At 47.7% G+C, this 24,557-nt stretch overlaps 1 protein-coding gene across 1 annotated transcript in view; it reads left to right on the top strand.

Annotated features, from left to right (window-relative positions):
• The window catches only part of NEURL1B (neuralized E3 ubiquitin protein ligase 1B), a 104,558-nt gene extending 80,341 nt beyond the window's left edge, over positions 1-24,217 (top strand). Inside the window, 4 exon segments of the mRNA XM_019473776.1 lie at positions 17,606-18,166; positions 20,990-21,697; positions 22,673-22,798; positions 23,627-24,217. Coding sequence (XP_019329321.1) covers positions 17,606-18,166; positions 20,990-21,697; positions 22,673-22,798; positions 23,627-23,871 — 1,640 coding nt within the window. The 3' untranslated portion in view covers positions 23,872-24,217.
• Positions 24,218-24,557: the final 340 nt, after the last annotated feature.

Below are 24,557 nucleotides of genomic sequence, written 5' to 3'. Positions count from 1 at the left end.
GGACATGGTTTAGTGGGCATGGTGGTGTTGGGTTGACGGTTGGACTCGATGATCTTAGAGGTCTTTTCCAACCTCTATGATTCTATGATTCTATGAGAGCCTTGTTGGCAGAGAGGGCTGAAAAATGAAAGTTGAACATCGAGACCATGTGTGCAGGGAGGGGAAGCTCGATGCCAGCGGAGCTTCCCTGCACTTGCATGGAAGAAGGCTTGCATATATTTCAGTATGCCAGGCATTTTGGTTGATCCCTTCTGGAAAGGAGATGTCCTCTGAGGAGTACAAGGCAGATCTTCACACTGGCATCTGATTTGTGAGTCTTAAATAGCAATTACTGGGTGATTTGCCAGCAGCAGAACAGCACTGCTTGTGCTGCCGATGTGATCAAAGGGAGAGGGTGAGAAGGACAGATGCTTCACAAGTCAGAATTTCAAGGAAATCCATCTCAGTTAAAGTTTATAAAAATTGATCTTAGCCAACAGACCCTATAGCCTGTCTTTAAATACCACAGCCTTGAACAGCAGTCTGCACTGAGTCTGCCTGGGGATTGCTGTTATTGGGGGATATTATGAGGGCTAGGAAAAGACAGAGCAAGATACAACCACACACACACACACACACACACACACACACACACACACACAAAGACCAAATGCTGTTAAGTATCCAAAATCAATCTTCTGAGTCTGGGTGTTGTTTCCAAAAATGTCCGAGTGGCTCAGGGCAGACTTAGTCTGATTGCAGTTTGTTTTGCCCATCAGCAGCAGCAGTTGTGCTGCGCTGTGGATGCTGGCCTCGTATGGACTGGCTTGGCAGCCGCCTCCCTGGGCAGGAAAACTTATCTCTCGCTTCACCTTGTAGGTTCAGAGATCTGGCAACAAGTGCTTTTATGTAAGACCTTTTGTATACGTGGAATTGTGCAGGAAGAGAGATGTTTTCTGAAATAAGAATGCCTTCTTCCAAATTAGCTTAGTCTACTGCTTACGTTATCCGCTTTGAAAAGGCGTGTGAGCATGCCAAATACCAGTGTCTGCACATAGATACTAGCAATAATGAATCTGCTGTCCATTTACACCCTGCCTTGTTCCAAAATAACTTTCATGTCTAGGCAAAGGATGCAGCTCACCTGCAAGGCTCGGCTATCCCCTCTGTTTGTTTTGCTATTGCATAGTAATTAAGATATTAATTTATTTTAAAGGGTTCCAATAAATGCCTCTGCAACCCAAATGTTTATGTAAGAGAGAAAGAGAAATTAATAATTTATTGAATTTGTGTGTGTTCTGCTGGGATTATTCATTGGAGGAACGTACTAAGTGATTTTTTTGTATCCTAGTAACCAACTGTGGTTGCTTTTCCATGAATAATCTTTATGGTTTAACTTGACCAGCCAGATCTAGAAGGGAAAACTCACGTAAATTAGATTTATCAAGGCAAATAATTACAAGACACAGACAGTTTTTTGCAGGTGAGAGAGAGCAATTTTTTTTCTCCCTCATTTAACTACGTAATAATCAGATTGACAGATGCTGTCTGGAGAGTCTGATTTTACCGAGCAGAACAATAGCGGAAGTTTGAGTCGTTACAAACTAAACTTCCAAAACTTGATTTGTTTAATATTCATAATTAATGAATTGGTTAAAACAGTCCTTTCCTCCCTCAAACAAGCAATGTGATGGTTTCCAGCATTTCCTAATAGCAGTGCAGATTATTTCCCTTCTATGGGTGCCAGGGTGGGGAGCCCGGGCTGGGGGTGCCCTGCAGCTCGGAGTTCCCGGCTCTGCTGCTGGCTTGTCTGCTTCACAAAGACACTGTGAGGCTTTGTAACATGCTTTGTGAAGCCCTTTCTCCCTGAAATGCCAGCCCCATGTGGAACAGCCTGAGTTTGTCACTTAACAGAAGTGTTTGCATTTTTCTCCTTTAAAATTTATTTTGATTAAAAATTAGCCCATTTTCAAAATTGAGTTTCAAGGGATCGTGTTTCTTTTGAAATGCCTCTTGCTCTTAGAAATATTAAAAGCTAGTTTTAGAAGCAAAACAAAAATAAAAATTTGCTTCCCAGCTCCCTGAACATGTTTACTATTTCTTCCACCCTCTTCAAGCATTCAGCTGACCATCTCTAAGCAGAGGGCAGAGGTACATTCCTCCCAGAGAAGTCAAAACAGCTTCTCATTTTAAAACAAACTATTTTCAAACCATCTTAGAGTCGAATCATAGACTTGCTCTTAGAAATATTAAAAGCTAGTTTTAGAAGCAAAACAAAAATAAAAATTTGCTTCCCAGCTCCCTGAACATGTTTACTATTTCTTCCACCCTCTTCAAGCATTCAGCTGACCATCTCTAAGCAGAGGGCAGAGGTACATTCCTCCCAGAGAAGTCAAAACAGCTTCTCATTTTAAAACAAACTATTTTCAAACCATCTTAGAGTCATAGAATCATAGACTAGTTTGGGTTGGAAGGGACCTCTAAAGGTCATCTAGTCCAACCCCCCTGCCATGGGCAGGGACATCTTTAACTAGATCAGGTTGCTCAGAGCTCAGAGCCCCGTCCAACCTTCTTTTTGTATGCATTCCTATTTAGTAAATGTTTATACACCCGTGCAAAAACCTGCACTCCTGTAAATACTGAAATCTATGGACACAGCAGTAGAATCAATCACCAAACCACGTCAAGCAGCCCTTAGCTAGTTGCTCAGATTTTCCTCTGAGATGAGATTAACGGCACAACCTCATGAGACAGTCCCAGAAGGAGGGAGAAGCTTTCCTTGTGTGCTTCTGGATCGTGACCATCTTTTCCCCCTCTCTGATTTGCTCCCTGCCTCTTGTGTCTTGAACACAGCCCTGCATCAAGCAGTCCTTGTTTCCTCCTTTCCAATGGACTAAAGGTGATGGGCAGAAATGTTAGGTAGGTCAGTGCTGAGGACCTTTCTGTGCTTATATTCCTGTATTTTCCCTTTCTGTGCCGATATTCCTGTACTGAGCCAGGATATCACTTTGGAGTTGTTGCTGTTGTGCATCTCCACCCGTCGTTCATCACCGCAGGCTCATCACCTCGGGTCTCTGCCCTACCAAGTCAATGCTCTTCCAAAGCTCTCCCTGTCTTTTTCGTAGTCTTTTCCCCTGGGGCTAACAGCGGTGCTGGGAGGACTAGTTGTGACTTGTCTCTGTGGTAATGAAAGAGCAGCTGAAGGGAGTGATGTTCCGGTATAGCTCACCTCTCTGCTGCCTTGGAGGGTGTGTTGGTTTTGGGGCCTGAAATGCTTTTTCTCCTGGGAAGTGACCCATTTCCCTGAAGAGGTGCTCAGGCAAGGCATGGTGGGTGGCAAAGGGGGTGTTTGGGATGTAGACACAGCACTGCCTGGGATCCACACCGAGGAGCAACCCTGGGACTATGGTGGTGGGGGATGATTGAGGTAGACATGCCAGCTGAGCTCCATCCTCCTGGTGGCCCCGTGCAACCCTGGGTGCATGTGCCGCACCGGGGCTTTGCCTGATGTGGGCATTTAAGTCCAACAAAGAAGAGGAAGAAACCTCCCTGTCCAAAACGCCGTGGGCCTGCCCTGCTGTCACAGGATGGGGAGCTGCAGAAAAAATTCAAATTCAGCAGTTAGTGCTATGAGGAGTGAGGTATCAACATGAGGCAGATGGGAAAGATGGGAGCAATGGGCAGGGCATGTAGGCACAGACCTATGCCTTGTGCAATACTCGAGGACTACCGTTCCCATGCCGGGAGAGGCTCCCGGTGCTGCCTCTCTGGCTTGGAGAAGTTCATGGCTTGGCTGGGTCTGCTCTGGGGAGGGTCTGCTGGCACTGCCCCACCAGCAGCTTCTCCTTATTAGGCGCCACCTCAAACTAGTAAGATGCCCTTTTGCAGCATCTTGTGTTCTCCGAGCAAAGGAAGCATTGCAGTCAGAGAGCTTTTATATGCCATTAATACATGACCGTATGGCACTCTGCAGGTGAGGGCTCCTGGTGGTTTAGCAACGGCATGAAACGTTTCTGCTATTGATCCTACTTGACGAGGGTGGCCTAAAAAAACCTAAAGGGGCACAGGAGGACATGCTGCTGTCTCACCAAGCTCTGCGTGCATACGAAGCTGAGTTGGAAAGCATCCCTGAATTTGCTGTGGTCAGGCAGGCACCTGCTCTGCCCTGGGGCTGTCGATGGGCAGAAGGTTTGCTCGTCCCATGTCCCAGGCTCTGTCTGAAAAAAGCTGCTGTGGTGCTAGTGAGGGTGCTTTCTCATTGGGAACCAGTGGTTTTAAGCATATCAGCATGCACAAAAGCGTGGAAATGGAGGGGTAAGGAGGGCTAGATCGGGGCAGGAGTTTGGGCATGGTGTACATCCCAGGGTGATGCTGAGGACAGGCTGTGCCGCTTCCCGACCCCTTTCCCTCCTACTATCTGCCACGAGCAGCTCTTGCAAGCAGCAGGCTGGTTTCTCCAGCAAAGGGTGATGCGTTTGCCTGTCCATCAGGAAAAGCTCAGACATGTACCAAAGTGCGTGCACACCTTGCTGTGGCACACGCAGCACGTTCAGTGCTGGAAGTCCTCCATGGACCTGAGCCGACGGAGCTGTGCCAGGGTGGACGTTGGCCACCGCTGTTCAGATGATTTTCAATGTTATTTTTAGACATCTTGAGTGCAATTTGCTTCAGCTGAAGCCAATTCCTCGATTTGCTGGCAGACGAGGGGTTGGGCGGATGGGAGCGTGCCTGCTTGGGGGAAACGTGCCTTTCTGTAGGGTGCGAGGAGGTTTCGGGGATGCCAAGCCTCTCCCCTCTTTCTGCCAGCAGCAGATCGCTGCAATGAATGAGTTGCTTAGGAGGGGGCTTTCCTGCAGCTCTTCAAGTGACCGCTCAAATTTGGTATTTCAAGGCGGCACTCGGTGAGCGGTGGCACCTGTAAAGCCCAGTGTCCTGTAGATTTGGGACCAGGGGAAAGCACCTGTGTGGGTCCGTTTTGATGAATTCAGGCTTTCCGTACATTTGGCATCCTTTTTTCAGCATGTTTCCAGCTCAAAAGTCCCTGGGAGATGATGCGAGTGACACATGCAGCATGGGAGACACTTGGTGCCATCTATTTCGAAGAAGCGGAGGGACAGCATGTAGTCGTGCCGCTGCCTGTGTTTTATTGTGGCCAGAACCACTAGAAGCTCTAAGCTGTCAACATGTAATTGTATATTTTTTTATCTGGTAATAAAATCTTGTTCTACCAAAAAAAAAAGAAAAAGAAAGAACCAAAAGAACCACCCAAAGAGAAACATTCTTTCTCTCCACAGTTTTTCGTATGTGATTTATAGGTGTGTTTTTCCAAGTAAATCCAAACAAGGCCAGTGAGTGACTGAATTAAAGTTTGATTCAGTTAATTGAAACAAGAGCCATCTGGGTGGAAATGGGAGGGTTTAGACAGCTGTTTATGTTGTTTCATGTGGGATTTCTAAAATTTCCAATTCCGTAGTTACTAAGGAGTGTGCTGTTTGACCGTACAGTGAGGCTTTATAGGTGTAAATGATCTATGAAGAATAAAAAAAAACCCCACAGCTATAAAAATAACAACAGCTTGCAGCTCTGCAGTAAACTGTTTTGAAGGTATTTACCAAGTGTGCTGTGCTGAACGATGGTCCAAACTCCACCTTAAAAAGGTGGGAAGACATGATGAAACCCAGTACTTTATATTGCCTGGACCTCCCCTGGCAGCCAGGCGTCCACGGGCGATCACTGTTGAGGTTGCAGTGCTCCTTGTTTGTTGTATAATTCACACATTCGCCCCATCTCTTGGGAACGATTCCTTCCTCTGGGGGAGGGAGCAAAAAAAGGCTTTGACCTTCTTCTGGCAAAAAAAAAGCTGGCATTTATCTGCAACAATGCAAGGAATTGTCTCTCATCTCCAGATTTCTTCGGTTCACCTGCCTTTATCATCTCTTGGCTGTGGTACCACAAAGGGAGAGTAAAGGGAGAAAAATGTTGATGTTGACTTAGGTGTGCTGGGATCAAATCCCACTGGCGTTAAGAAGATTGACATGGAGGCTTAAAAATAAACCCCTCTTGTTCAAATCCTTTTTGTGTTGAAATAATTGAAGACATTTGAGATGAAGAAAGGGGCTGAGGTCATTGTGTGTCCAGTAACGGTATGACTGTATTTTCTTTTGTTTGGACAGTTTAATGTCTTGAAGTGGCTCTTGTTTCCTCATATTAATTCCTGTAAATATCATGGAAAAGGATCTCACAGCTCAGCCATGCAGCAGCCAAGTGTTGCACAACCACCTGCCTCTCAGACTGGCTTCACAGCTTAGCAGAAAACTATGCATTTAAAAAAATTTCAACTAAGGAAAAAAGGATGTGTCTTTTTTTAGTGGAACATTTTCCTCTGTTTCTGGACCAGCAAAGAACTCTTCTTTTTCTTTCTTTTTTTTTCTCTTTTAAAGATTTTTGGCTTTATTTCTGAAGATGGACTGTATTTAGAAAAAACTATAGCTTATTTTTCTGAACATTAATAAAACAGCCAACAAAATATGTGATATTGTTGTACAGGGTGGACTGTACATGAGTTGAGTGAAGTCACTAGCCCTTCAGCTCACTTGGAAAGAGAGTTTGGCCAGTATTAAATTTATTTAAAATCTCCTTGCTGGGAGAGTGTTGGCCTTGGGCACCAGCCCACCCAGCACAGGCTGGACTCAGCCCCTGTGGAGTTACCTATAACCCATTAGAGTTCCCACCACCACAAATCCCTTTGTGCTTTGTGATGCCTCCAAGGAAACTAGCCTGGCAGAGTGGAAGAGCTGTGCTTCCCCCCCCGCTGGCGATTTAATTATTCCCATCACTTTGCCCTGTTTTGGATTCTTTACATATTGTTTCGGAAAAGCTTAGTGGAATTGCAGCCTTTGTATATATAAAATATAGGATGATTGAAGACCTGGCCACTTCTTTATTTAGCTTCCTCAGCCATGCGTTCCTCCCAAAGCATTTTCCCTTCTCATTGCCAGATCACTGTTTAAACTGTGTGTAAATATAAAAGGAACTGTGGACAGCGTTTAAAAATGCTGCACCATGTTGGGAGCAGGGCTTGCTGGAAAGAACATCTTCCTAGAGGCCTTTTTTCCCCTTTTTCTGTGGTTTTGTGGCTCCCTTAGGACAGATCAAAAGCCCTGTATGGGTGCCACCGTTAAGTCTAATGGCTCTCTGGTTATCCATCCCTGTTTGGACTGAAATAGCTCCGCCGTTTTTTCTTTTAAACTGAGTTCTTTCCTGTCCTTTGAGTATAGAGAAGTTGTAATTAAGAGGAAAAGAGACCCTTAGCACCACTATGAATAGAGGAGATAAAGATGAAAGAGGCTTCTGTAACAAAGTAGAGGCAAAGAAAAATAACAGGTTTGTTCCTTTTATCATAAGGTTTTCTTGGAAAAAGTTGAAGGCAGAAATGAATGGCCAGGCTCTCCTTTCTGTGCTTGTAGCATCGCTCTGAGTGCTGATCTCACCCTTCATCTGCCGTTTTTCTTCCTCTGTAGCCCTGTCACTGGACAACTCCCGTGCTTATGGGAGTTTTCTTTGTTTTTACTGGGTGTGGAAAACACACTCAGCTCGTAACGCTTCTTGGCTCGAGCATCACGCACCCCACCTGAGTCACCCGTGGCACAGCTCAGCTACACTCAGTGTGGTACAGTATGGTACACGCGCAGACGCGGGGAGGGCTCTGACAGCACATCTTACGTACTGGCCTTTCTCCAAATATGCTTTTTGGAGGTGGAAAGGGCATGAGTATAAATTGTATACAGTCCGAATTCAGAGGGATGAAGACAACGTAAACACTGGCTTTTAGGGTGTTTTCAGAGAACAATGCATCAAAAGCCAGGCTAAATTACCACTATTACTTTTCAAATCTTTTTTTCTCCCTATTTCACAAGCTGCCCTCCTGGTGCAGTGCCGTGACGCTGCCTGTCTGTAGGGGATGGGTGGGTTTCCTGCATCAGGGAGACAACAAAATTCTTTCCCTCTTTTTGTTCCTGTCTGCGCTGGAAGCGACACATTGACGGGCTGATGGGAAGGATGTGCCATAAATTACCACTATTACTTTTCAAATCTTTTTTTCTCCCTATTTCACAAGCTGCCCTCCTGGTGCAGTGCCGTGACGCTGCCTGTCTGTAGGGGATGGGTGGGTTTCCTGCATCAGGGAGACAACAAAATTCTTTCCCTCTTTTTGTTCCTGTCTGCGCTGGAAGCGACACATTGACGGGCTGATGGGAAGGATGTGCCAAGCTCCAGCACTCTTTCCAAGCCCTGTTTTCCCTCTTTTTGTTCCTGTCTGCGCTGGAAGCGACACATTGACGGGCTGATGGGAAGGATGTGCCAAGCTCCAGCACTCTTTCCATAAGCCCTGTTGAAACCATGGGATGGAATAAAATTGCTGCTCTGAGGATATTAAAAGGGAATGCATTTAATTCTCCAATTTCATTAAAAGCCATTAACATTGGAATGACATGGTCACTATCTATAAATCCCCAGTGCAGATGACTTGGTACAGCTGGTCAGAAGAAGAGGTTCAATGGAAACAGGGAGTTTATTTGCATTAATGGTCATTATGTGCTCCTCTGGCGGCGAGGGGAGAGGGTGAGGGCATGGACCGTTTCAATGTCAGTGATTATGCTACTCACATGTTCTTGTAGTTCTTCAACAAATCACAGTCATGATTGGAAAATGAAAACACTAGTTCAGAACGATGCTTTTTAAACATAAAGCTTTGCTCTGAAAAACAGTTCTGAGCTGTTTGTACTGTCTGTAGGGGAAAAGTTGTCTTGGAAGTGAAGAATTAATGAATGGAGAGGAATTGGGGGCAAGAAGACAAACCCAGATTCGTTTTTAATCTGTGAAAAATACTCTACCTAGGATCATTTCTGTGCAGTGTGATTAATCAGGAACATACGATGGGTCTCCCACAGACACAACAGTGGGGTCCTTCCCCACCTCAACGCGAGAGCCACGTGGTAGCCTCAAGCCTCGAGGAACCAGCAGCACTCACTAACACAGCACGTTTTTTGGGTCTCTTGGGTTGCTCTTAGGCTGTGTCTGTGGGCTCTGCTGCAGCAGTGAATGCTGCTGGCCTGGAGCAAGGAGGAAGGGGAAGGGATCTCTGAGACAGACCCCAGTGGCACAATACCCTATAAAATTAAGAATATCTCTGTGACTGTCTTGATGCCATGGAAATCCGTATTTGAGCCATGCTGTAGAGCACTGAAACCACTGAAGACAAAGTCCTTCTCCTCTAATGACTGTAGGAGCAGTCATTAGAGAAAAAGACGCCCTGACACACATGCCATGGGACTGTCCTCACGTCAGGCTGTGGAAAAAGGGAATGCACAAGGAAAATGGTGCTTGACATAACAGTAAAACCACTGTTGAAATGGGGTCCTTGGATGTTGGCCTTCTAAGCTGGGTTTAACTTGCAGTGAGCACAATGCACTTGATTTAACAAAATCGATGTATCAGAAGGTGGGAGTGAGCTTCAGACCTGCCCAAAGTAACAGCCATTGAAAAAAAGAATTGTTTAGCATTGTAAATCCATGGAAATGGGACCCCATTTCTGTATGAATTTAGTAAATCAAAGCAGAACCCAACTGCCCCAGAGAACATGAGGTTTTTTGTCCACATCTCTGCTCCTCTCCTCCCATCTTTGGGTGTCCAGCTGAATTCATTCCTCCAGACCAGTCTTACCAGCCTGAAGTGTTACATCTTCTAGTGCTCTCTGCTTTATGGTGCACTTTATTGTCTGTTTCTATAAAACAATGAAAACAATAAATCACAAAAATACATGTATTAATCACTGACTGACAAGCTGAGCATTTAGATTTGGAAAATATTTCGTCTCCCAACCTAGCAGTCCTCAGAAACCGTTTGTTGAGTTGCTTAAACAGACGTCAGCTGCTTACTTCTCATTGCTTTTGATCACCTCCCAAAACTATGCTATGGACTCTGAGTTTGGGACTAGAAGATAAAGTGAGCTGAGCAGCCCTCTGCTCTCCTCAAGTTAAACTTAACTTTCTAAAGAAGGTAACAATTTTGCAAAAACATAATACATCAAGTAGGAGGCACAGGTTTGGTCTCCTGGTGTATGAAATCATACGTGTTGCATATGCAGCATATTAGTGAGAACATAGTCCAAAAATTCCCGATAAGAGCTGTAATAAGAGTGGCTGACTGATTATTTTTGACAAGATGTTTTTATCTGTAGCCAGTAGCCGAAAGTTTCGTCTAGTTTTGCATCCCATATTTTATGACTTTCAAATCCCTGACATCTTTCAAAGCTCTTTGGCTCGTGAGCATGGCCTTGTGACTGACACGAGCCAGTGGACTTGGGTGTCAAGGCCGTATAACGGATTACAATAATCTGTGCCATTTCCAAGGCTCCTCATCTATCATGCAGCTGCTTTCATCACTCGCACCAAAAGACTTAAGCAGGGATTATGGCATGAACCCTGTCTTTTCTCCATCCCTCTCCCGCTTGCTCTCACTCTGTCTCTCATTAACCAAGTCTAAGAATTTGTTACTAGAGTTGCAGACTCATTGACCCAGATTTGCTAATAATACGGCGGAGAGGAGATTTTTTTCTGTGCTTAATTGCTGGCTTCTGTGTATTCTTAGTGCTATTTATATGCAGGAGAACTAAAAACTTGTACTAAAGATGGGGCCAACTTTGCAGCAAAATTCACGCATGCACACAGAGAGAGGCACAACAGGAGAGAGACGGGGGAATAGGGAGATGGAGGTGAGCGTAGGTGGACTTACCTATACTTGCAGACCCAGGAGCAGATTTTTTGATAGCAGACCCTGCTTCTACAGCCTGATCCACAAAACCATATTGGTTTAGCTCAGGGCTCCCCACTTTCTCTGAAAATGCCGCACCATCAAAGTCATGCACCGGCTTTTTTTGTGTCAAGTTTGATTTCCTTTACCACCAAAAAGCAAAGTCAAGCAGAAGGTCTGGAAGTGGGTTGGAAGAGTATTCCTGCCTGATCAAGGGGAGCGCTGGCTCTCCCCAGTCATTGGGGCTCTGTGATCACTTCTAGGTTGTGGAAGATTTGCTATCGGCACTTTTCATCCTTGGAGCAGGCCTTCTGTCATGGTTTATTTTCTGCTTCGAGGCAGCTGGTGGATCTTAGAGATTCAACTGTGCTTGCCGTCTTTTGGCTCCAATGCTGGTGTCACGATGTGACGTTTGGTTAACCAGGAGAGCTAAGCCCCGGCATTGGCTTTCCTGTCAAGGCAACCGTTCTTTTAAATGATGTGGTTGAACTTTGCGTTCGTATGAGCTCCCCACTGCAAGGAAAGAGCTTAATTTGAAAGGAGCAAGGATGCAGGAGCTCGTTTCCTGAGGACGTGGTAGGAGACAAGGGATGGAGCAGCCTGGAAAATACTGCAAGGTCCTGCTGGAATTGCCCATGTTTGCTGGTTTGAAAAAAAGAATCAGAACAAAAGGATCTTGCCTAATGCTGTTGGCAAATACCTCTCTGCTTTCATGGAGGAATGCCTAGAAGACCAGAATAAATGTGTCATTAGCCTCTGCCAAGAAAACAATGGATTTTAGCTTTTTTTTTTAAAAATCCTCCATTAAAAGTTTGGTTTCGAGCATTAGCCGCAGAAGCAAGAGGGTTTTCTCACTTGAAAATCCTCGTGGAGACAGGCACAACTTGATTTGCGAGCTGAAGTCAATCCCTGTTCTCTGCCAGGGTTTTTTCTGGACTGTTTTGCAATGAAAAATGTTGTATGTCCGTTAGATACTTGCATTGAGAGTTACCTCAGTGCCACAACACACCTTTTAATGAAAAAACAACTTCTGTCTTTCCTCCTCCCCTCCTTCCCAAATTAGTCTCTTCAAAAATGTCACATTTCCTGCAATTCGCTACAGGCTCTTCAATCTCCCCTTAATGCCTCAATTTCTGCATCACTGTATTGCAAGTGAACCATGTGGGGTTTTTTAACTCCCTGGAAATTTGTCTCAGGTTAGAGGACCGGGCAGGGAGACCTTTACATCAAAGCGGGGCTGTGGACTGGTTATGCAAACCACAGGAATTTAAATGGGGGATATTTATTAATTGTCAAGTTGAGTTTTCCAATGTTTGAGCCAGCAGGACGTTCGGAAATGAGGCCAATTTTTTGTAGCAGCCTTATAGTGGATTTGGTAGCCTGACTTTACAAATTCACACTGGTGAGCATGGAATAGGCAACACCAGTGCTTCCCGCAGAGCTCCCCGACACGTTTTCTGTATTTAAAAAAAAATAAATGTCTAGGCAGCGCACTAAATTTATATGTGAACAGATTTTTATCTCTTGTTCTCAGAAGATAAGATCAGGTCGGAGCAGAATCCTGTTTCATGTTACTGTTAATGTTTGTTATCTGCAGTAGCAGCCTAGCCTGCTTCTTCCAGCCTCCGGCAAGGCTCCAGCTCTCGTGCCCGCGGGCGGCTGCATCATCTCCAGCAGTAGAGATGCAGTGGTACAAGCACGGCAAGGACCGTGCTTTTACTGGACCACATTGTGATTGACTTTCGGTCTGTGAGGGCTGTTTCTACAAGCTTGCAGTCATGCAGTAAACTTGACCACGTTGTCCCCACCTGTTGGGATTTTCCTGTTTTAAAGGAAAAGTCACCTGCCCCCTCTCTCCAGACGCTTTGTTTAATGTTCAACAGGGTTGTTGCAGCAGCAGCGACCTAACTATCTACTGTAACAGGAAAAAGTTCTAATGTTACTGGTAAAGCACCGGCCATAAAGATAAGATGCGGGCATGTTAGGTGGATTCCCTTTTGCCGGTGCAGTGAGCATTAATGGATAGATTTCAGGTTGCAGGCTGCTACCTTTCAGCTTTTTCTCTGAACAACACGGAGAGACCACGCTCCAGCTGCATGCCGATGAGCTGTTGTCTCCTGTGAGCTGTTCACCCACGAGGTAGCGGTCCCAGTAATTTCTGTTCCCTTGACATCCTTGCCTTATCCAGTATGCATCCCTGTTTGGCACCTGGCTGCCCCATAATTTGCTTGCCTTGTGATCCTGCGCGTCTTTTGTCATGGATTTACTTGGAGGGGGTCCTCAGGAAAGGGATGTGGAAGCCAGGGAATGTCTTTTGATGCAGTGGTTGTGGAGTTAATATAGACCATGAATTTACCCGTGGCACATGGGGAAGGCAGTGCCTTCCTCCTCCAACTGTCAGGCTGCCCTTGTCGTAGCTCTCTGCTGTAGCTCTGGTCTCCTTGAATGTTATTCTCTTCTCCCTCATTTTAGGGTTTTCTGTGGTATTATTCCTGCCTGGCTTGTCAGGGCAAGTGAAGACAGGATCAATCCGGCTCAAGGTCAACTCCCCAGCTAAGCAGCCTCCTCCGTTCTGCACCCCGGAGAGTAGCAGCCTTGGAGAGAGCTCTTGTTCTGAATTTTGTCTGCTGCTGTCAGTGGGATTACAGTGCCACAGCAAACCCGATGCTGTGAACAAATGGGTGAAAAAAATGTTTATTTTTAGAACTGGAACCATGATAAATATGTGGAATTTGTCCAGGGTCTGTCTGCTGTACCTTTTTGAAATGCAAAGTGCATGTTTGTTAAAATACCTCTCCAAAGGTCAGCATAACCTAAGAAATAAATGTGCTGGCCTTTCGGAAAGGAGGTGAAGTTTCAGATGTGTGATAGCTACTTGCAGTTGAGAGCATGGGTCCCCATAACCCAAATCTATTTCAGTGCAGGCTATGTGGATGGAAATGCTGCCTTCCAGCCAGGGTTTCTTTTGCAGGTTTCAGTGAGGAGCCCTACACCATTCTTAATCCTTCAGTTCAGCTTTTTCTTCCATTTTCCTGGCTTACTTTATATTTGCTGAAGCCCTGCTCATGCGTTTGAGGGACTGATGCTGCAAGCATCATGTTTGCAGTTGGTGAGAGTAGGGATGAAAAATGGAAAACTCCAGAATGAAAAGAAGCAAAATGCTGGATAGGACCTAAAAACATCACCCAGGGGGACCCAGTGGGTTTGTGTCCCATTTGAAGATCTAGCCAGCCCGCTGACATACTTACAGGGCTCAGGGATTGAAGTATTTGAGAACTTTACATTTTTTAATCCTTTTAGTTTCCTATGTGGTGGAGGAATACTATTACTCTCTGTTAGACAGGGAAGTGAGGCATAAAGAGAAGAAATTATTTGCTCAAAGCATTGTAGGAATCTCATAGCTGAAAAAAAGAGTTGGCGTAGCTCTTTTAGCTGCCTGTCACGGCATCAGGCACCCTTGGGTAGGGTGGCATTTCTGCCATGAGCTTGGCTGTCATTATCCCACGGATGGGCTTTTGGGTGGGAAAGCACAGACAGGAGAGGGGAGAGTTTGGAGAAATAGCAGAGGGACTGAAATGTGATCCAAACTATGGAAGCCGAGCCGCAAATTGGGGCAATTCAAAGGCACAAACATCCTGTTGAGCTTGCCTAGTCCCCTTCAGTACATAATGAGTAAAGCACATGCCCAAGCACAGCTTCAGGCGTGTTTCAGTGGGAAAGCTCTGCCTCCGCTGCCTTGGGTTATGTCAGGCTTTATTCCTGGTGGCAACCGGCAGGTGTTCATGCGAGGGGGGAACGGCTTTATAAATAAATTATCCATTCATTTCCTTCTGGAGACTTTCCTATTGTTTAGCCACAATATGCTTTCCTGTTTTTAAAAAAACAAAACAAAAAAGCCAAACCCTGGCCCCAAGTTCCTCTCTGGCAGGGTGGACCCAAAGCTGCGTTTGAAGTGGGTGCCTGTGTCATCGCTTTTCCGTCCGTCGTGCTGCTGTCACTGTCACTCCCGCCTCGGTCCTCCACGCTTTCCAAAAGTGGCACGAGAAGTACCTGCCCAGGAGCCGTGCCGGAGGGCATCACCTCCTGCCGCGCTCGGTCTTTATGCGTGTCTTTTTTCTGGTAGGTCGATGTGGGAGGAGGGCTGGTGCTGCACAGGGGGTGGAAAGCAGGGGATTCTCGTGCTAGCAGAGAGGGCAGGGGAACAAAAAGCTTTCTTCCCTCCTTCCTCCTCCTGGCCAACACGGGGACATTGAGGCCAGGGCATTTGCTTTCACAGGCGAGTTATTTTTAACCGTTTTAGAAGAAAATGCAGCTCAATGGATTATAAAACAAGGATTTCTCTACATGGGGAGGCTGTTGCCCAGCAAGGCACGGTGTGATGTGAAAGGGTAGCTCTGAGCCCCCCGGCCCGCAGGAGGGCTGTCCCGGCAGCACCCGTCGGTGGCTTTGCTTAACCCCCGTCCCAGCTGAATGGTGCAAAGGCTCTGTGAATCCAGATGAAAAATGGGGAGCCGGTGTGGGAAAGCGTGGCTGGGAGAGGATTCACCCCTCATTGCTCGGGGCCACTTGCCCAGCATTACGTGCTGGCTGGGTTCGTGCCACCATGCGTCTCTCTGCTAAGGAAACCCCAAACCGTATTTCCTCTGCAGCAGCATCATTTGTCGGGAACATTTGCAGGCAGACACATGGAGCAGCGCCCACATGAGCAGCGGGTGGGTCTGTGCTGAGAGCAGCCATCTTCTGCATTTTAGCTCTTCGGGAGGCAAGAAATGAGATTCCTCCTGGGAATACCCAAGAGAAATACCCATACCTCTTGCGAGCATGGCCGGGGCTGACCCCGCAGACCCAGGGAACCCCCTCCTGTACTGGGAGAGCTTGGGGGAAGCCTGGCCCGCAGCACTGCTGCGAGGGGAGGTGCTGTGCCGGGCAGGGGGACTGCCCCGAGGGGATTTAACACCTGGGGGGGCTTCTTTCCTCCCCGTCTCCCCCAGGACTCTGGCTTCGTGGCCCTGGCATGGAAATGGCAAATCCCCCCACTGGTGTAAGGGCAAGGATCTATTTATTTATATTCGTGCACGACAGGATTAACCATTACCTTGTACTACGCAGTGATTGTCACGTGCAGTACGAATGAAGAGATACAAAAGACCTTTTATTTAGCCACAGCGTTTGCCTGTCATAATTTAGGACTGTCCTTTTTTCTTGATGTAAACAGGAGCTTTTTGCCTTTGTGGCTCTTTGACTCCTGTTGCAGATGCCTGATTTCAAGCGCTAATCCTGTGTTCAGATCTTGCCTGCGACCCCCCCTTGCCTTGCATTTGTAAAGGCAGCGGTTGCTTTGAGCCTCTCTTAGTTCAGATACGAATGCAATTCCCAGCCTCTCGGTGCCCTACCTGGTGTGGTTTTGCTTGCAGCTTTCCTGCCAGCTTTCCCAGCTGAGCTCCCGGCATCTTCTGCTGTTTCTCTCCAAGAGAGGAAAGAGTCAGAAAATCCTTCCCTTGTCACGAAGCAAAGCCAGGGGTTACACACAGGGAGGAAGCAGTTTGAAGGAAGGGCCAGGCAGGCGGCTTCTAAAGCTCCAAACGTGGCAAAAGATTTCAAAATAAATGTGTGCATGTGATGCAGTTTTATATTTAACAGGATGACTTTGAGCACCCAGGACGCCTTCCATTTTTGCTTTAAAAATCTACAAAGCCAGGTGCAAAGAGAAGGAGAGGTGGGGTGGGTGGGAAATGGGGAGATCAAAGTGCCTGTAACACTGTGGTGGTGGTGGTGGTGGTCGTGGGACCCCTGATCCCAGAGCAGGACCCCATGTGTTCAGGGATATGCAAAAGAGATTGTCTCCACCTCAGGGAACTTACAGCTAAGGCTTAAGATTAAAAGTTGGACTTTTTTCATTTCTGCTTCACGCTTGTGTGAACTTCACTTTAGGCCTCAAATCTGCTTTTCTTGAAATTGGTCTCGAAATTGCTATTGACTTTAAATGCTGCAAGATCTCACCCATAAATTCTCCTTCTCCCATCTGTAAAACGAGGATGGCAGGATTTCTGTGCCATCTGTGGTGCTGTGAAGCTGAAAACAATCATCATTTATAAAGTGCTTTGAGCTCAAATGGGAGGTTCTGTGTAAAGGCGAGGCTTTGCAGGATGAAATGTTCCTTAATGTGCCAGTTGCATCTGATATCTGAACCAGGGGCTGGGTTGAAAGTTTTGGAAGAACAGTCTGGTGATGCAGAGGTAGTGCTCCAGCTGCTAAATGTCTTGGTTTATTTGTGTTGTTCAAAAGCTCTTGTTCATCGTTACAAAATTAAGGGACAGAGAAACCAATGGCTGCATGTCCCCAGAAAATCAGTATCCTGCATCCGCGTTCCTTTTGAGCACCTCTGATCTTAACAGCCACGATTCTCAGAGATGGTGTGACTCTGGCCACGAGCTGGTGATTTAACAGTACATGCATTGTAAGTAGGAAACTCGGAGCCACAGTCACAAGCGTTAAGCCTTTCCGAGTGCAATAGGATGCATCTGATGGGAACAAAAGGATGTTCGTTTTCATCCAGCTTTGCAGGGCGTAGAAGGGAAGCTGCCTAACCTTTGCCCCAGGAGCCACATTTGCCTTACATTTGTATAAAGCTGAGGGCCAAATTGGTGCAACAAAGAGCAGATTGTGGCCAAGCACAGCATTTTAAGGTTAAATAGTGCGGTTCCCAGCGAGTAATACAAAGCACGTGTGGCAAGCCAGTTGCAGTTGCCTGGGCTGAGCTAAACGCATGGCTCAGGTTGAGCACTGCTGATGGAGCCACTGGTTTCTCCTTTTGCAGACACAAGCCACCAGACCCGCTCCGTCTCCAGCCGCCCCTATTACAGTTTGCCCAACAGCAGCCATGAGAGACGCTCGGTCCTCGCTATCACGGAGCCGCCACGTTTCCACTCCCAAGCCAAAGGCAAGAACGTGCGCCTGGACGCTCACTCCCGCAAGGCCACGCGGAGGAACAGTTTCTGCAACGGGGTCACCTTCACCAACCGGCCCATCCACCTCTACGAGAAAGTTAGGCTGAAGCTGGTGGCTGTGCACCACGGCTGGAGCGGGGCCCTACGCTTCGGCTTCACCATTCATGACCCATCGCAGATGAGCTCTGACGAGATACCAAAGTACGCCTGTCCGGACCTAGTGACCCGACCCGGATACTGGGCCAAAGCTTTGCCAGAGAGGTTTGCTGTGAGAGACAATATCTTGGCCTTCTGGGTTGACCGCCATGGGAGAGTCTTCTACAGTATTAATGATGAGGAGCCAATATTGTTTCACTGTGGTATTAAAGTTTCCGGTCCTCTCTGGGCACTCATAGACGTCTATGGAATTACCCATGAAGTGCAAATACTAGGTAAGTGTGTATTTTGGCCCATGGCTTTCTCTTCTGGTTGCTCTTTCCACAAAGGCATGATCATGGAGAAAAGATGCATGATCTATCTGGTTGATCATTTCTGTGGGACACGTAAGAAAACTAATTTACTGTTGGTTTTGTACTTCAAATTAACCATTTTTCTTTTGCCAGCAGTGGGGATCCAGAAAGCAATATATTTCAGAGATGTCAGTGATGGAAAGTCCTAAGGCTGTGCATTGTAGCAGCCATGTGAAGGGCTAGATGGAAATCTTTACATGTAACTTTACCCAGCTTTTTCTGAGCTAGATGTGCTGCTATGGTGTGGAAAAATGTGGTGCAAGGTCCCAGGGACTGAGGAAACAAAGGCGACCAGCTCTGGCTTCCCCTCTTCTTTCCCAGCTACCAGTTACTTCCAGTCCACTGGAAAACGATGACCCATTCCCCAAGAGTTTCCTGGCACCCTTCCCCAGCCCCTCTCTCAACTTTTGGCCTTGGTCCCCACCTCGACTGGCAGTTTAACAAGCTGCGTTTGCAGATGTAACCATACTTATCCTTCCCTCATACATGGGCATCCCTGTATGTCTGCAAAGCACTGGCTGCAGCACAGGATGCAGCCCGCCAGCTGAAGAGTGATGAGAAAATGTAGCGCGAGCTCCTGTGTACTTTGGGATCCTTGCCACTGCATGCCACATCTCTCCTCACCCCTAAGCAGATCACTGCATTCAGGTGGTGCCTGGCTGATTTACAAGCATCATCCTTGGGGAGGGCTGCAAGAGGGGATGAATTTGTTCCCATTAGGAAACTGAGCCAATTGCCTTGGAATAACTTTGCTTTCGTGACTTTTATGGCATTGAAATTTCAAATGAATTCAGTGTTAGATGGAGTATTTTGAACTGATCTACACCACAGGGAATCGTTTTAAAATACAAGAGTGTTGCCCTTTCTTGGAGGCTCCTAGGAGCTGATTTGGTTTTAACAAGCTAAGCAGCACCTGCTCGAGGGGATGGTGCCTCCATCCTCACACTGAACAGACAACCAGCGATAACCTGTGAAATGGTTAGTCCAGTGGGCAGGCAGCTCCATCACATATTCTTCTGAATGGTATAAATTATTTTACAGCCAAGAAGGCTACACATAAACAACACTTTGCCCTGCCTGCTCTGCCTCAAATGTGTAATTAAACCTTACCAGTAGCTTATCCTGTAATTGCAGTTGCGACACACTCCAGCCTCTGGTGCTCATCACAGAGGTGAAGGAGTGTTTGCTGTATCGGACAGCGCAGCTGCTTCACCAGAGCAGTCCTTCTTCCTCATTAGATTATAGTTAGAAAAATAAAACGCAGCTTATTTCTGTCCCCACCCCCCAGTCCTGCCCTCGGCACCCAAGTGTGCAGAGTGAAAGACTTGGCCTGAGGGCACCTGTACTCTGATTTTTTTTTTGATCAAAGTACCAAGCCCCACAAACTGCCCCAGGAATCGGGATGATGCTCAGCCACCTGGGGCACCAGGGGACCCAGCCTCCTTGCTACAGATGTGGTGGTGTCAAAGCAGACATGTTTGTCTCTCTGTCTCTTCCTCCTAAAATTTTGCAAGTCAAGAAAGCTGTGAAATATAGCCCAAATACAGATGTACAAAATGCATCTTTCAGCATCATGAAGCTTGGATGTGTCTTACTCCTCTGTGGGAGCATTTCTTGCCAGATACCCTGTGCTTGCTAGAAGCAGCTGGTCCAGCCATCAGCCTACACCAGTGGCCTCTCCTGCACGGGCTTTTGAGCAAAGGCAGCCTCTGCTTTGCAGCTGCTGGATGGATTTGGGTGTTTTTCCTTCTTTGGTAAAAGCCTGGTGATTTTCTCCTCCAAGGAGCAGGCAGTGTTGGTGCTGGGATGCTTTTCCCCGCTCCATCTTTGGGAAGACCAGGAGTCTGCTTCATTCACACACACTCTTAACTTCCATGTGCTTCGACTTTGCTCAGCTGGTTAATGCCTTACCTTTGGAGGGAAGTGTCCAAGCCGCCCCGGACAGTGCTGGAGGTAGAAGGAAGGGCACTCCTGAACCTCCCCACACCTTTAAATCCCCCCCCAGCCTGGCGTGGCTGAGGTGAAAATCTGGGAAATGAATTAAGAGTCAGCATCCTGACTTTCCCTTTGCTGTGAAAGGGGAAAATAACTCTCTAACTGTAAAAATTTTCTTTGTAACACCTGCAGCAAGTAGCTTTTGTGACAAGCTCTCAATTCAAAATCTCTGCAGTGGTGTGAACACCCCTGAGATAGGAGGCTTGAAATCTTCTTGTAAAATGACCTCTCTTGGACACACCTATGCCTAGACACCTCACAGCTGTAAGGCAATGACAAGGAGTGTGAAAGGAATATCTATTCATGCTTGTGCTCCTTCGCCCATCACTGTGTTGCAGATTTGGCTTGCACGAGACCTTTGGACAACCAGATATTGAGGCGTTTCCTTCTTTTACGGAGCACCCTCAAAGCTGTTAGTCCCCTCTACTGAGAAAGCTGTAGGACAACACCGGTTTACAGCTTTTCCCAGTTCACCAGTGCAAGGAACTCCCAGATGACATGGGTACTTCATAACACGTGTTTTTCCTCAGCTAGTGCCAAGATGCAGCCATTTCTCTGCCTGCTCCACATGAGACTCTCCACCGCTAGCCTTTCATTAGTGGTTGACCTCTGGCTAATTTTTCCATTGTTTTTCCATTCAGAGGAACAGAAGTCAGATAATCTGTAGGCTGAAATAATAACAATTGTAACGTAAAAGTAGGCAATTGTATCTTGACTCTAATGTCCCTTATCACTGGGTTTATCTCACAGATAGCATGTTTGCAGAGACCATGACCACTGCCCGTCTCAGCACTGCCCGTCTCAGCACTTGCCTTCCCCAGAGCAACCATGATTCAGCCAACTTCAATAACAACGAACTGGAGAATAACCAAGTGGTGGCCAAAATTGCAAACCTAAACCTAAGTCGGGTTCCAGGACTTGCGACAGACAACCACATCATCCCCTGTTGCCCAAACCGACGGCAGCGTGCCCAGGGGGTCCCAGCCTTCCTGGACACAGACCTGCGATTCCACCCCACCCGTGGACCTGACATCACCTTTTCTCAGGACCGGATGGTTGCATGCACCAACTGGCAAGAAAGCAATAGGACTTTGGTGTTTTCTGACCGGCCTTTGCATATCGGTGAAAGCCTCTTTGTGGAAGTAGGACATCTTGGGTTGCCATACTATGGGGCCCTTTCATTTGGCATCACTTCTTGTGATCCGAGTACTTTACGGACAAATGAGCTCCCAGCAGATCCAGACTTTCTTTTGGACCGCAAGGAGTACTGGGTGGTTTACCGAGCGTTCCCAGTCCTCAACAACGGCGACATTCTCAGTTTCATGGTCTTGCCGAATGGAGAGGTGCACCACGGGGTGAATGGAGCCAGCCGAGGAATGCTAATGTGCGTGGACACCTCACAGTCTCTCTGGGTGTTTTTTACAATCCACGGTGTAATCAACCAGCTCAAAATACTGGGTAAGTGCAGCCAAAAGAAATGATAATGGGGAGCACCTGGCTGTGAAGCTTTCTGGGCCAGAATGGGAGCTACGGGTTTGCATTTGCAGTGTTGCCTTTAGCAGGTGGTCACCGATGTGGGGAAGCAGCTCCTGATCTCACCTTGTGTTTGCGAACAAGAGTGAGCGAGACGTGGTAGTTGTCACATAGAATGTATGCAGCCTGTATAAGTCCTCCAGAAAAGGATGAGACTTGAGAGATAAAATAAGCAGCAGGCAGGGAGGCAGGGGTGGCTGTGGGGATGGCTCTGAAAACTCTGGTTTTCAGAGTGTTTGTTTTAAAAGGGGTTCTTTATAAACCCACTATTCCAGCCAACAGGTATTAAACTCCTGCCTTGGTAAGGGTGGTGATTTTTGTGAGCGCAGCTCTGGTTTAAGCACGTGTGTTGCTGATGGACAGTAATCGTTCCCCAAGCACTGCCACGCCTCGGGTACCAGATGTCGCTTTTGATCTATTGCTGGTGACCAGTTACAGTGCTTCTCCTTTCCTCTTGTTAAGGATTCTGTCAGAGAAGCAGATGTTGGTGACTTTGTAAAGCAGGTTTTTCTCATTTAAAGCAATGCCCTTTCCCACCTGCCCCTGATCTGACAGTGAGACAGTAATAGCTTGAGGCCGCTGCTGCTGGAGAGATCGGGACTGCGGGGAAGTGAGTTTACACTCCAAATGATGGCTGTCAGATAACCTGGTGCTCGTCTTGCTGAAGCACTGAACAGAAATTGTACAATGGCATAGTGAGGTCCGGGCCCTGGAGGTCACATCCAAAATCATGCACCTGTATCGTTACTAAGGGGCAGCGCTTAACTCAGTAGCTGGACTTTCTCCTAAAGCACCGTGCGCACGTGGGGTGGGAGCGACTCACTGGACTGAGGGGCGTTTAGCTGGGGTTTGGGTGTCCATTGGCCCTGCGGTGGGCTCAGCTCTCTCCTGTGTTTGCAGGCACTGTGCAGTCCAGCCCAGTGACCGTCTCTCCCTCAGGATCCCCTGGCGGCTCGCAGTACGACAGCGACTCGGACATGGCCTTCAGTGTGAACAGGTCGTCGTCTGCTTCAGAGTCATCGCTCGGTAAGGAGAGCCCAGCCCTCGGCACCTGGCTGTGCCGGCTACGCTAAGACGGGAATCCGGGCTGATAGATGATGCTGGGGCTATGCAAGACAGCAGGGCAAGGTTAGAGGGGAGATGTTACATCTCCTGCGAGGCCAACAGAAATAATTGGAAGAAAACACAAAGTGGTGGGAAGATTTTCACAGCCTGATGAAGGGCTGCATGTTGCTTCCCACTTTGTCAGTCTGTCTAATGAAAGTGGTCCCTGCGGGGCTGTCCTTGCTGCAGCAGCAGTACTGCAATAGCGGCGGGTGCGGTATCATGTCTTGGGGTCTTACACCACCCAGACCACTGCTTTCTGCACTGCCAGGGCTCCACTGCCAGAGGGCTGCCCACATAACTGCTCACGTGCTGTTTGGGTCTCAGGCAGATGGCCCTGAGTGCCCTGCCCAGTACTGTCCCCGGCACGTGCTGCCATTGTGCAGTGCCGCAGCCGCCTGGCATGGCCGGCGAGATGCAGGAGCACCCTGCGTGGAGCACAGCTCCTCTGGGGAGAGTGGGGCTCTGCACACTCACACCATGAAACGGGTGTGCAAAATCACAGCCCTGCTTGGGGAAGCCCAGGCGAGCAGTGCTTGCCCCATTTGTAGAAAAGGGATGGCAGGCTCTGCCCGGAGCTGTACCTGTGGTACCAATTAGAATACGCTGGGGTTTGTTTGGCCAAACGAACCAGGCAATGACTAAGAAAGGAAGAGCCTTAAAAATTGATTTGAGTGTGTGTGTTGTACAGTGTCAGGTTTGCACCATCTTGGTGACTAAATGATCTCATTCCTTCCTCCTCTTTTGCAGTGACTGCTCCCAGCTCCCCCCTGAGCCCCCCCATCTCTCCCGTCTTCCCCCCTCCGGAGCCATCAAGCAGCAAGAACGGGGAATGCACCGTCTGCTTTGACAGCGAGGTGGACACGGTGATCTACACCTGCGGACACATGTGCCTCTGCAACACCTGCGGTCTTAAGCTGAAGAAGCAGCTCAATGCCTGCTGCCCAATCTGCCGACGGGTCATCAAAGATGTTATTAAAATATATCGCCCTTAGCGCCCGGCTCGGGCTGTAGGAAGGGGGAACGCCGCTAGCAGTAACCATGCCTTTCCGTCCCTGCTTATGGGTTATCGTGCTGGTCAGTCGTTATCAAGTGGCTCGTTATCTGTGTTTCCTTATTTGACTAGTAGGGCACAATTCAGGGATAAAATTGAGCTGAGGATCATGTGGGGCCCAAAGGCACAGCTGCCGTGCCGGCCAGGCTGTGTGCCCACGGGCAAATCCGGGGAATCGCGGTCTGGACCAGACCCAGCTGCAAATGAGAAATTTCCCATGCAAAGGCTCTTTTTTTCCTCCTCCTCCTCCTCCAGAGGAGGGGAGGAGGCTCGCTGTGGTGCGGATCGGGAAGGGGAGGTTGCCACTTGTCAGTGCCGGGTGCCACTGGGCTTCCCAACCCTGAAACCCCAGCAGCTCTGGGCTGCTGCCAGGTGCTTGTGCTGTGGCGGAACAAAATTCAGACAAGGCCCAGTGGGAGGGTTCAAAGTGGACAAACCTGATCTGCAAATGTCATGTTCATCTGTGTGAGGGGAACTAGCTAAGGCCAAAATAGTAGCACAGCCAGATTCTCACTTGTTTGCGTTTCAGCTCCCTGAACAGGCTTCTGGGGCACGTGGAGAAACTGGTCTGGACTTAGATAAAGCAGCTTTTGCCTTCTGTGGCAGAGCAGGGATTTTTGGCCAGGG

The sequence above is a fragment of the Aptenodytes forsteri genome, unplaced genomic scaffold, assembly GCF_000699145.1.
Source record: "Aptenodytes forsteri isolate BGI_AS27 unplaced genomic scaffold, ASM69914v1 Scaffold54, whole genome shotgun sequence".
Lineage (NCBI taxonomy): Eukaryota > Metazoa > Chordata > Aves > Sphenisciformes > Spheniscidae > Aptenodytes > Aptenodytes forsteri.
Note: the sequence above shows the minus strand (reverse complement) of the source record. Positions and strands in the feature narration are given on the sequence as shown.